Consider the following 12,870-nt stretch of genomic DNA (forward strand, 5'->3'; position numbering starts at 1 on the left):
AGTTTTGCAACAGCTGGAGGTTCGCTAATTGCATATCCCTGGACTACACTGAGCTGCCTGCCTATGCAAGTAAGTGGAAATCTCTTGGAAGGGACACATATGGCAAAGCCGACAGGAGTTTTAACTCTCCCCAACTCGAAATAAAAATACATTTTGGAGAGAAGTAATTCCAATTCCTTAAGAACTTCCACGTGGCTTTATTGTCACGTGTCTGGAGCTTTCCTGTCATTAAACAAAGAGAAGACCACATGTCCAGACTATTGTAATGTGTTATCTAAGTGGTCACATGACAATACTAACACTCACCTGCAGATGGCACTGCAGGAACCACACTTTACAGTCCCAGTGAGTCCAGGTTTATACTGGAAAATAATTGTAAATTGGTCAACATGGATCCCAAAACCACAAACATTGCAGATGCTGGAACTCTTTAGAAATGTGAAGGTCTCCGGGAACTTTGTAGGTCCACAGATCACCCATCTCTGAATCCAAGAAGCGTCCTATGACATCATCTACACGGGCCAAGAAGGGAAAGTCTACTCCTTGAACTTCCACTCCTGGCGGCACATCGGGCAGTGCTGCTGTACTTGCTGGGAGTTCAGCCACTTGAGGATGCAGTGCATGTGGAAGCAGTGTGAGCAGTGACCCCACACCAAGGGGCAGTCGTCTCCTGGAACCTTACCTGCAGAGGGTAAAGAAAATCAATTAAACATAAAAAAGCCGGTAATATACAACGCATGGATTGTTAGCAAATGCCAATTCTTACCTGCTTTTATACTGCCGATACAGAGATATATAATCTATCTATCTAATCTATCTATCACACACATTTTTATATACACACACACACACACAAACGATCTCCCCTTCCCCGCCCCCCTTACCCCCAACTCCATCCCTCCTCCACTTCTACCCCACCAACTCTCCACCACCCCTACCCCACTTCTATTCCTTCTCCACTTCACCCACCTCCACACCCCCCCCCCCCCCCAATATCTCTGATCCACACCATCTCCAACCCTCCTCTACCCCTACCCCACCTCCAACCCTCTATTCCTTCTCCACTTCTCCCACCTCCAACCCTCCTCCAACCCTCTATTCCTTCTCCACTTCTCCCACCTCCAACCCTCTATTCCTTCTCCACTTCACCCACCTCCACACCCCCCCCCCCCCCCCCCCAATATCTCTGATCCACACCATCTCCAACCCTCCTCTACCCCTACCCACCTCTATTCCTTCTCCACTTCTCCCACCTCCAACCCTCCTCTACCCCTACCCCACCTCCAACCCTCTATTCCTTCTCCACTTCTCCCACCTCCAACCCTCTATTCCTTCTCCACTTCTCCCACCTCCAACCCTCCTCCACCCCTACCCCACCTTAAACCCTCCTCCACCCCTCCCACCTCCAACCCTCTATTCCTTCTCCACTTCTCCCACCTCCAACCCTCTATTCCTTCTCCACTTCTCCCACCTCCAACCCTCCTCCACCCCTACCCCACCTTAAACCCTCCTCCACCCCTCCCACCTCCAACCCTCTATTCCTTCTCCACTTCTCCCACCTCCAACCCTCTATTCCTTCTCCCACCTCCAACCCTCTATTCCTTCTCCACTTCTCCCACCTCCAACCCTCCTCCACCCGTACCCCACCTCCAACTCCAACCCTCCTCCAACCCTCTATTCCTTCTCCACTTCTCCCACCTCCAACCCTCCTCCACCCCTCCAACCCTCTATTCCTTCTCCACTTCTCCCACCTCCAACCCTCCACCCCCTCCCACCTCCAACCCTCTATTCCTTCTCCATTTCTCCCACCTCCAACCCTCCTCCACCCCCTCCTCTTCCCCACCTCCACCCCTCTATTCCTTCTCCACTTCTCCCACCTCCACCCCTCCTCTTCCCCACCTCCACCCCTCTATTCCTTCTCCACTTCTCCCTCCTCCACCCCTCCCACCTCCAACCCTCTATTCCTTCTCCACTTCTCCCACCTCCACCCCTCCCACCCTCTATTCCTTCTCCATTTCTCCCACCTCCAACCCTCCTCCACCCCTCACCCCACCTTCACCCCTCTATTCCTTCTCCACTTCTCCCACCTCCACCCCTCTATTCCTTCTACCACCTCCAACCCTCCTCTTCCCCACCTCCAACCCTTTATTCCTTCTCCACTTCTACCACCTCCAACCCTCCTCTACCCCTACCCCACCTCCAACCCTCTATTCCTTCTCCACGTCTCCCACCTCCAACCCTCCTCTTCCCCACCTCCAACCCTCTATTCCTTCTCCACTTCTCCCACCTCCACCCCTCTATTCCTTCTCCACTTCTCCCACCTCCACCCCTCCCACCCTCTATTCCTTCTCCATTTCTCCCACCTCCAACCCTCCTCCACCCCTACCCCACCTCCACCCCTCACCCCACCTCCACCCCTCTATTCCTTCTCCACTTCTCCCACCTCCACCCCTCTATTCCTTCTACCACCTCCAACCCTCCTCTTCCCCACCTCCAACCCTCTATTCCTTCTCCACTTCTACCACCTCCAACCCTCCTCTACCCCTACCCCACCTCCAACCCTCTATTCCTTCTCCACGTCTCCCACCTCCAACCCTCCTCCACCCCTACCCGACCTCCAACCCTCCTCCACCCCTACCCCACCTCCAAACCTCACCCCACCTCCAACCCAACCCCTCTATTCCTTCTCCCACCTCCAACCCTCTATTCCTTCTCCCACCTCCAACCCTCACCCTACCTCCAACTCTCTATTCCTTCTCCACTTCTCCCACCTCCAACCCTACCCCACCTCCAACCCTCTATTCCTTCTCCCACCTCCAACCCTCCTCTACCCCTAGCCACCTCTATTCCTTCTCCACTTCTACCACCTCCAACCCTCCTCTACCCCACCTGCAACCCTCTATTCCTTCTCTACTTCTCCCACCTCCAACCCAACCCCTCCTCCACCCCTCTATTCCTTCTCTCACCTCCAACCCTCTATTCCTTCTCCACTTCTCCCACCTCCAACCCTCCTCCACCCCTACCCCACCTCCAACCCTCACCCCACCTCCAACCCTCTATTCCTTCTCCACTTCTCCCACCTCCAACCCTCCTCCACCCCTCTACTCCTTCTCCCACCTCCAACCCTCACCCCACCTCCATTCCTTCTCCACTTTATCCCACCTCCAACCCTTCTCTGTACATTTATTCCTTCTCCACTTCTACCCCACCTCCAACCCTCCTCCACCCCCACCTCAATCCCTCCTCCACCCATATCTCTACTCAACCCCACCTCTATCGTTTCTCCACTTTTACCCCACCTCCAACCCCCCCCCCCCTCCATCCCTAACCCACCATTACCTGATGTCTACCCCTTTTCTACCACTACACTCACCCAAAATCTACCTCACCTCTGTCCCGCTCTACTCTTTCCCTACCCCATCTCCACACCTTTATCCCTACTCTGCCTCTACCCCACCTTCAGTAGCTAATCTGCACATCTCTACATAGATATGTTATAAAATAAAAATATGGAAGAGAAAAAAAAAATAAAAAATTCACACAAAATATGGAAGATCAAGCATGTACCAATGTTGTCACATGAATAATTTATGGTAAAGCATGCAATAACTAAAATACATGTTCAATAAAAAAATACATGAATTACATCCATTTTGTTACAATTTGTTGTTGTTCCACCAGGCACAACTATAACCCGACAGAACGAATGAAACCTTATTAGGTGCGGGAGGAGAAATTCCCTTTATGGATGCAGAAGCCGAGAGATTATAAGTCAGAGGGGACGGGGAAGATAAAACAAATTATTTAACGCATATCACCATGTACCGGTCTTATAGGAGTGCGGAACAGCTGTGTGCGGAGATCATGGGATGTAAATCTACATCAATGGCGGCGGTGGCATGCATGGAATTCCCAGCGGTACTAATCATTTAACAGCATTGTGTAATAAGAAATGTCTTTACATGCGATTCGGCTGAATACGGCGCGCTGTACACAGAGGCACTTTGATACAGAGATCACCTATGGCAACCAGCGAAATGTGAAGCAGTCCCCGGGCCAAGTAAGAGACTAAGGGCCAGATTCACGTACAATTGCGCCTGGGAAACGTAAGCCATTTAAGTTACACCGCCGTAAGTTTTCAGGTTTAGTGCTCGATCCACAAAGCACTTACCTGGAAACTTGCGGCGGTGTATCGTAAATGCGTCCGGCGCAAGGCGGGCCAAATAGAATGGGGCGAGTACCATTTAAATTAGGCGTGCTCCCGCGCCGGACGTACTGCGCATGCTCCCGTCGCAAATTTCCCGACGTGCTTTGCGCAAAATTACGACGCGCCGACGCTTTGTGAATCGCGACGTGAAAAAAGATTTACGCCAGGAAAAAGAAAAGATTTTAAAAAAATTCAAAAGCGACGCGGGAAAGACAGGCATACTTTAACATGGTGGAGTACTTTTACACCATGTTAAAGGTGCCCTATCTTTGCAACGGAAATCTAACACTCGCGACGACGTAACGACGGGAAAAAGCTTTGTGGATCGCCGTAACTCCTAATTTGCATACCCGACGCTGGTTTACGACGCAAACTCCCCCCAACGGCGGCCGTGGTACTGCATCCTAAGATCCGACAGTGTAAAACAATTACACCTGTCGGATCTTAGGGATATCTATGCGTAACTGATTCTATGAATCAGTCGCATAGATAGAAACAGGGATACGACGGCGTATCAGGAGAAACGCCGTTGTATCCCTAAGGGCTCGTTCACAACAGTGCATAGCGGTAAAACGTATACGGTACTGCAATGCAGCATTCACGCGGCGCGTTGAGGTGCTGTTCATTTTGAATGCCACATCAACGCACCTCGGCAACCCACCACTTATGTGCGCTACAAAATACAACGCATGCAATACATTTTTCATGTAATAAAGAGGAACTTCACCCTTTCAACTTGTTCTTATACTGTAATATATTATAAAGCCCAGTGGATCCATTGTGATGGAGCCAGTGGAAGGCGGGTGAGACTTTAGGGGTATACAAACACACGCGTTTGGGGCGGCTTCATATGTGGATTGCACTACAAGTTCTATGACCATTATTCAGTTAACTGATGATCTGTAGGGGCTTTTAAAGTGTTAGTAACCCAAAAAAAAAAAAAATAGATCCTGTATAAAGCAGGGGTCTCCAAACATTGTAAACAAAGGGCCAGTTTATTGCCCTTCAGACTCTTGGAGGGCCGGACTTTGGCCAGTGGGAGTGAAAATTTTCCTGGCATCAGTGGGAGTAAACATCTGGTATTAGGGAGAGGAATAGTGCCCCATTGCTGGTATCATAGGGAGGAATAGTGCCCCATTGCTGGTATCATAGGGAGGAATAGTGCCCCATTGCTGGTATCATAGGGGGGAATAGTGCCCCATTAGTGGTTTCAGAGGGAGGAATAGTGCCCCATTGCTGGTATCATAGGGAGGAATAGTGCCCCATTAGTGGTGTCAGTGGGAGAAATGGTGCTCCATTGCTGATCCTACCCTCCCCTCTGTAAACTGACCACGGTTTATCACGGCTGCTGAGCCCTGACACTGTGGTCTGTTTATGTGCCTCCGTCATCCGCAGTTCTCCAACCCTCCTCCCCCTCTACCCCACTTCCACCTCCAACCCCATCTCTCCTCCACACCTACCCTATCCCTCCTCCACCCCAACCTACATACCTATTCCACCTCTACCCCACCGCCACCCTTATCTCCATCTCTCCTCTACCCCATAAATCATTGGCCTTTAGACTACCTCTCGGATGCCCCTGTCCAGTACAGAGCAACTACATCGAGACATTTCTACTAATGGTAACTAATAAACTCAACCATCCTCTCATATTGTATACGTATAGCACTGTGTTTCTTTTCCCCCTTCTCCAAAACCCCCCCCCTTTCCCTCATTAAATAGGTTTTTCATATGAATGTAATGATGGGGGGTTCCAAGGGGTGACTCTTTTAATTGATTAAATATTATGAGAGGTTTAATCCCTGTTTTGTTCCCTCCCAGACACAACATAAAATCCTCTGAAGAAGACCAGTAGGGTCGAAACGCGTTAGGAACAGTTTATACTGCAACATTTATTACTAGCCGTATAAATACCAAGTTGTGTACTGTTCATATTTTACATGTAAACCATGTCTCTTTGTCATGCCGCAACTCATTTTCTATCATGCAATATCTTTTGCCCCATTTTTTGATATAGAACTTTTTTTTTATACATGTGAATAAATAAACAATATATTTTACTACATTGGTATCACCTTTGTCTACTTGAGCTGCCAAAAAACCCCAATGGGAAAATTCCTCTATTACCCCATAAATCATTGGCCGGGAACCGGTGACGAGCCCCGACACTGTGGTCAGTTTATGTGCCTCCGTCATCCACAGTTCTCCTCTTTGCTCCACCCCCCTTCCCCCCCCAGCTCTGACTGCTGCTAAAACATTTGAGAGTGTTCTTTCTACAATCCCCTGTGTTGCAATAAATAACGTGTCCCAGTGTATGTGGTTTTGTAAAAAATAAGTCGTTCTATACTTTTTTTGTAGCTCTCAGACTGGGAGAAGAGAGAGGCAGCCGGTCACGTCGTGAACGCCATGCGGCGGTAAAAACCAAGGTAGTGGTTCCCAACAAGAATGAGCTCCGGCGTGTTCCCATAGAACACGTGTGGAGCCCGCCACCCGCGTTGCGCTTATTTTACAGCCAGGGAGACATTTCCCGATGCTCGGCTGCAGAAATCGGGAAATGTCCGCCTGGCTGTGATTAGCGCAGCGCGGGTGCCGTCTTCCTGGCGGGCTCTGCACGTGTTGTATGCGAACACGCCGGAGCTCATCCTTAGTTCCCAACCTCAGTCCTCAAGAACCCCCCCCGACTTATAGTGCAGTGGCGGCCAACCTGACACTGACACTTTTTTGTGCACTGACATCTCCTGTGGCACTAATACAGTGATAATATACACTGTCACTGTACTAATGAAACCGGCAGGGAAGGGGTTAACATTAGGGGCAATCCAAAGGGTTAAATATGTGCCTAACAAGTGTTGCTGCGTGCTGCTTTTACTAAGGGATGTGCCAGCTTTTATTACCTGCTTTGCAGGGAAACAAAAACACGGCATATCGCTGCTGTCATAAGAGAGCTCTGTTGTTTACATACACAAAGCTTTCTCTCGTCACTCGCTCCGATGATTGGCGGGTCCCGGCCATAAGATTTATGGGTGGGAACCGGTGATCGGCGTGTGCTGGGGCCAGTGACTGCACAGCTGGGCGGGCCCCCTACCTTTAAATGCAGACACACACAAATATATATATATATATATATATATATATATATATATATATATATATATATATATATATATATATATATATATATATATATATATATATATATATATATACACACACACACACACACACCCTGTTTCCCCAAAAATAAGACCTACCCTGAAAATAAGACCTAGTGTTTTTTCCAGGAGGGTTGCAATATAAGCCCTACCCCGAAAATAAGCCCTAGTTAAAAATACTTGTACAATCCTAAAATCCACTCTATTACAGTCTATATAATGTACAATGTGTGTGTTTCTGTAATATAATTGCAGGGAAGAGAGCTCCGGTGGGTCACAGAAGCACCGAGCGGCTCTATAACAAAGGTATTTGGCACAATTATATTACAGAAACGCACACATTGTACATTATATAATACCGTAATAAAGTGGATTATAGGATTTTACAAGCATTTTAACTCAGTTCACACTGGGGATTCCTGACAGGCAGGGAGGGAGAGGGGGAGAGAAGACCGCACATTACATGGTAAGACCTACCCCGAAAATAAGCCCTACTGTGTCTTTTGTTGGCATAATTAATATAAGACCCAGGCTTATTTTCAGGAAAACACGGTATATATATATATATCAGCAAGTGGATAATACGGCAACTAGAGTTAAAGAGAACCTGCCAACTGGCCCTTTAGGCCGAAATGAGAGGCACTCTTGTCAGAAGGAACCCCCTTCCCCTAGGGAGTCACGAGAGCGGCACGATTCTGGATAAAATGAGAATCACAATTTTTTGGTTAATTTTTGCTCAGAAGATGACGATTCTTATTAGATCGGATCGAATGACAACAGACAAGCTGATCCGATTTCATCCGATCTCTCCACAGAGGAGAGCTGGGCTCCGACAGGTCCATATCAGCACGGTGAGCGGACACGGACCTGTCATCCGCCTGCTCAGCGGGGGTGGGGGGGGGATCAATGGATCGATTTAAGTGTTTAAACTGACCTCATTTACAGACTGAAGTTCATTCCTTTGACATAAAAGAACTGAGAGATACATTGGGCCAGATTCACGTAGATCAGCGGATCTTTAGATCCGCCTGATCTACCCGATTTAAGATCCGCTCCCGCAAGTTTGGGAGGCAAGTGGGTAATTCACAAACCACTTACCTCCAAACTTGCGGCGGCGGATCGCAAATCCCCCGGCGGAATTCATATTCCGCGGCTAGGGGGAGTGTACTATTTAAATCAGGCGCGTTCCCGCGCAGATTTAAATGCGCATGCGCCGTCCGCGAAATTTCCCGGCGTGCATTGCTCCCACTGACGTCGCTAGGACGTCAGTGGTTTCGACGCTTACGTGAACGACGTCCGTCCGTATTCGAGAACGACTTACGCAAACGACATAAAAAAAAAACAAATTTGACGCGGGAACGCCGGCTATACTTAACATTGGCTGCGCCTCATAGAAGCAGGGGTAAGTATACAACGGGAAAACCGCTACGGAAACGACGTAAGAACACTGCGTCGGGTCCGCGTACGTTCGTGAATTTGCGTATCTCGCTGATTTACATATTATTTATCGTAAATCAGCGGGAACGCCCCCGGCGCCATTTTCAAATTGAAAATAAGATCCGACAGTGTAACGCAGTGTAACACTGTCGGATCTTAGCCATATCTATGCGCCTGATTCGATGAATCAGGCGCATAGATAGGACCAGTTTAAGTCAGAGATACGATGGTGTATCAGGAGATACACCGTCGTATCTCTTTGTGAATCTGGCCCATTGTTTCTCTTTATCGCTGTTGATGAACATTTACTGGCTGGGTTTTTTCCCCCACCTTTAGACAGCTCTGCTCAGCTCGGCTCTGCACTTGTTTAACATAAATTGGGGAAATACTGAGAGGGGGTTGAATCACGATTTTTTTTTTAAACAATTAAATCGTGCAGCTCTAGTGTTCACCTTCCCCCAAGTACTCAGGGATCACCCGGTGCCCTTTGATACAGAGCGGCATGTGGCCTCCTCCTCCCAGGGATGCATGCAGTGCTCGGGCCTCAGCAGCCAATCACCAGGCCTATACACTGTACTGTGGGGGAGGAAGGAGAGGACATCATAAACCCTGTGTAAGCTCTGACACCGAGCTTACACAGGGACTAGTCAAGGAGGGATAGATAAATGATACAAATATTCATCCCCCCCAGAAATAAAACACAGAATAGTGAGTCCGGCCCACACACAGCAGTGACCCCCCCCACCCCCCCCACCCCTCTGTACTCACAGTCTGGGCAGCAGCCATTGAAGGCCATCCGACAGATGCCACAGTTGTCATCATTGGCCACCCACAGCCAGGAGGCCACCCCATTCCAGGACTTGATATGAACCTTCATTGCTCCTCTGCTGGAAGGGGGAAAAAAACTATGAGAAACATTCATTATAAACACACTGCCAGGTCTGGTATCCCCCCCAACCCTGAGAACACAGCCATTACCTTCCTCCTCATACATCCACTATCGATTACCACCGCCTTCCATCCCCCCACTTCCTGGTTCAGCTCAGCACTCGGCTACTTGCGTCTAACTGGGCGTGGGGTAGCGGCGTAGTTCAATGGTGTAGGGTGTAGCAAGATGGCGGCGACGGAACGTCACTTCCGGAGCGTTCTGTGATGGGGCGAACGTAAGGGTGTAAGTTGAATAGCAGACGCTACGGCGGCCATATTTGTTATGGGCAGGGTGCGTAGACTACTGGCGTAAAAGCGGTCATGAGTGGCGTGTGTATGACTACTGGCGTAACAGAACCTGCAGCGGCCATGTTTGTTATGGGCAGAGTGCTTATGACCCAATTGGCGTTTTTCTACCAGAATACAGCAGCGATTTGTATTAATTTTGGCAATGTGTAAAACAACTGAGGCCATGTTTGTGATGGGTGTGTTGTCTGCATGGGCAATGTGTATGACTACTGGCATAACAGAACCTGCAGCGGCCATGTTTGTTATGGGCAGACCATTGGTGTTGTTCTATCAGAATGCAGCAGCAATTTTTGTTAATTTTGGCAATGTGTATGACTACTGGTGTAAAAGTACTGCTGAGGCCATGTTTGTTATGGGCAATGTGTATGACTACTGGTGTAAAAGTACTGCTGAGGCCATGTTTGTTATGGGCAATGTGTATGACTACTGGTGTAAAAGTACTGCTGAGGCCATGTTTGTTATCCAATCCCTTTCCAAAACTTGCCGCCTCAACCTCCGCAACATCTACAAAGTACATCCCTTCCTAACCAATCAAACTACAAAGCTCCTGATTCACTCCCTGGTTATCTCTCGCCTCGACTACTGCAACTCTCTCCTCATTGGCTTACCTTTAAATAGGCTATCCCCCCTTCAGTCCATCATAAATGCAGATGCCAACTCTACTGAACAGATGTCTGCTGTTTTGGGTATCCCGTACCCCCAACCCTCTATTCCGCTGGTCTAGACTAGCCTTTCTCAATCTTTTCAACACAGAGGAACCCTTAAAATAACTTTCTAGACTCAGGGAACCCCTACTAAAAATGACTCTATCTACAACTTATGGTACATTAGTGTCTGGTTCACTGGGACGAATGCTCCTTACACTTGTGATCATTGGGAAGAATTACCCCCCTTACAGAATGCTAAAAAGATCAATGGTGTCAGTGGGAATGTACCTGAGGGGAAAAAATTGCTCATTGCTCAAGGAACCCCTAGCAACTTCTGGAGGAACCCTAGGGTGCCACGAAACTTTGGTTGGGTAACCCTGCCCTAGACCATCTTTCCCCCAGGGAAACCATTGAAATCATTTTCAGGTGTCAAGGAACTCCTGTTAGGATTAGTCCATAAGGGTGGCCATTAGAAAAATGCCCTCTACATTGATGGTCAGTGGTCAGAATGCCACCCTTTCAGTCAGATGCCACCCTTTCATGTCATGCTACTGCCTCTACCAAATAGGGATAGACCTGGAACTATGAAGGTATCATCAGTTGGGAGGTCAATTAGCCACAGCCTAAGGAACCCCTAGCAACCTGTGGAGAGTTCCATAGAACCCTGGCTGAGAATGGCTGCCCCAGACACATGAGCCAATAAAGAAGCAAAAATATGATTACTGAAGCAGAAGTCTGTTGGTCACGGTTGGAGGGTAAATAAGTGTCTGGCTGCAGATACAGGGCAAATCTGGGTGGGTCCATCAAATCCCTCATCTCATAAGGGGCTATGTGCCAATTGGTATTTAGACTGGCTGCTCAATTCACACCTCTGGCCACCCTATTGTGTTGCAAAAACTGCTGGCTGTAAGTGTTGTTGTTTTTGCACAGCTTAGTACATACATTGTCTGCACAATTGCACCATTTGCAATTCAATGAAGGAATAACAATACAATTCTCTGCCTCTCACTCTCACTTTCGCCCTTGCACATAGCCCTTGACCTTGTCCTCAACCTCCAAACACTACATAATATACACTTACAATGACTGCTTACAAGGGGTACTGTACACATAGCACCTTGTTACAAGAAAGCATCAGGAAGTGGGGAAAAAGCCCCCCAACATTTTTTTTATCTGGGGGTCCAGTCTCAGTCATTGAGTTACATAGGCAATAATTTCCTGAAAAAAATCAACTTTTCTTTTTCTCTATTTAGAGGTTCTTTTTTCTTTTTTTTTTTGTATTTAGCGTAGTTTATTTTATTTAGTAAGTAATCTTTGATTTACAGAGGAAGAGGTCATCAGCCCCCATCTTTCCCACAATATACGTTTTGAGGGACTCGGTAAAAACATTTGGGCGTTGACATCTAGTTTACACAATACAGTGGCTGACAACGGCTCTGGCTGTATGGTTTTGTTATTTCTACATTTCTGATTGGTGTACAGTGTGTCTCGGAGGGGTGATCATTTCAATCTCTTTAGTCCCTGAGAGAGAATAATAACACTCAATATAACCTTCCGGAGTGATAGGATTATCCTGCAGTTTTATTGTACTGATTTATGCACAGTGTCCCAATGTTTGTCTTGGCATTCCAAGGGGAGGTATGGGGCCCCATCTTATCATTCCAAAGGGTGGTATAGTGACCCTCATCTTGTCATTCCAAAGGGTGGTATAGGATCCCCCATTATGTCATTCTAATGGGAGGTAAGGGGGCCCTATCTTGTAATTTCACCGGGAGGTAAGGGGATTCCCATCATGTCATTCCAAAGAAGATATACAGACCTACATCTTGTCCTTCTAAGGGGAGGTAACTGCACCTCATCTTGTCATTTCAAGAGGTAGTATGGGGACCTCCATATTGTCATTCCAAGGGAAGTTATGGGGACCGCTGTCTTTTAGGTCCTTATGGAGATAAGGGGACTCCCCTTTTGTCATTTCAAGGACAAGTAAGAGGACCCCCATCTTGACATTTCAACAGAAGGTATAGGAACCCTCATCTTGTCATTGCAAAGGATGGTATAGGATCCGCCATTTTGTCGCTCCAATAGGGGTATAGGATCCCCCATCTTGTCATTCTAGTGGGAGCTAAGGGGGCTCCATCTCAAGAGATGGTAGGGGGATCCCCATAATGTCATTGCAAATAAAGTACATGGA

The 12,870-nt window shown here is 48.0% G+C and overlaps 1 protein-coding gene across 3 annotated transcripts; it reads right to left on the reverse strand.

Annotated features, from left to right (window-relative positions):
- Positions 1 to 454: 454 nt before the first annotated feature.
- ANAPC11 (anaphase promoting complex subunit 11) lies at positions 455 to 9,913 on the reverse strand. Of its 3 annotated transcripts, none has more exons than XM_040330807.1 (3): positions 9,775 to 9,913; positions 9,565 to 9,701; positions 455 to 682 (listed from the first exon to the last, which is right to left on the reverse strand). In XM_040330807.1, the coding sequence occupies exons 2-3, from the start codon at positions 9,671 to 9,673 to the stop codon at positions 537 to 539; spliced, it is 255 nt and encodes an 84-aa protein (XP_040186741.1). In that variant the 5' UTR covers positions 9,674 to 9,701; positions 9,775 to 9,913; the 3' UTR covers positions 455 to 536. The 3 variants fall into 3 exon arrangements, with proteins under 3 accessions (XP_040186741.1, XP_040186742.1, XP_040186740.1); XM_040330808.1 differs by having other exon boundaries at positions 9,565 to 9,680; positions 9,775 to 9,911; XM_040330806.1 differs by having other exon boundaries at positions 9,565 to 9,683; positions 9,775 to 9,909.
- Positions 9,914 to 12,870: the final 2,957 nt, after the last annotated feature.

This window comes from Rana temporaria, chromosome 12, assembly GCF_905171775.1.
Source record: "Rana temporaria chromosome 12, aRanTem1.1, whole genome shotgun sequence".
NCBI classification, from domain to species: Eukaryota; Metazoa; Chordata; class Amphibia; order Anura; family Ranidae; genus Rana; species Rana temporaria.

Bases quoted from the DNA above. Each gene is read 5' to 3' on its own strand.
- ANAPC11 (XM_040330807.1), bottom strand. From the start codon at position 9,673: ATGAAGGTTCATATCAAGTCCTGGAATGGGGTGGCCTCCTGGCTGTGG. The intron at 683-9,564 runs GTGAGTACAGAG...TACCCTCTGCAG, and splicing joins CAATGGCTGCTGCCCAGACT to GTAAGGTTCCAGGAGACGAC.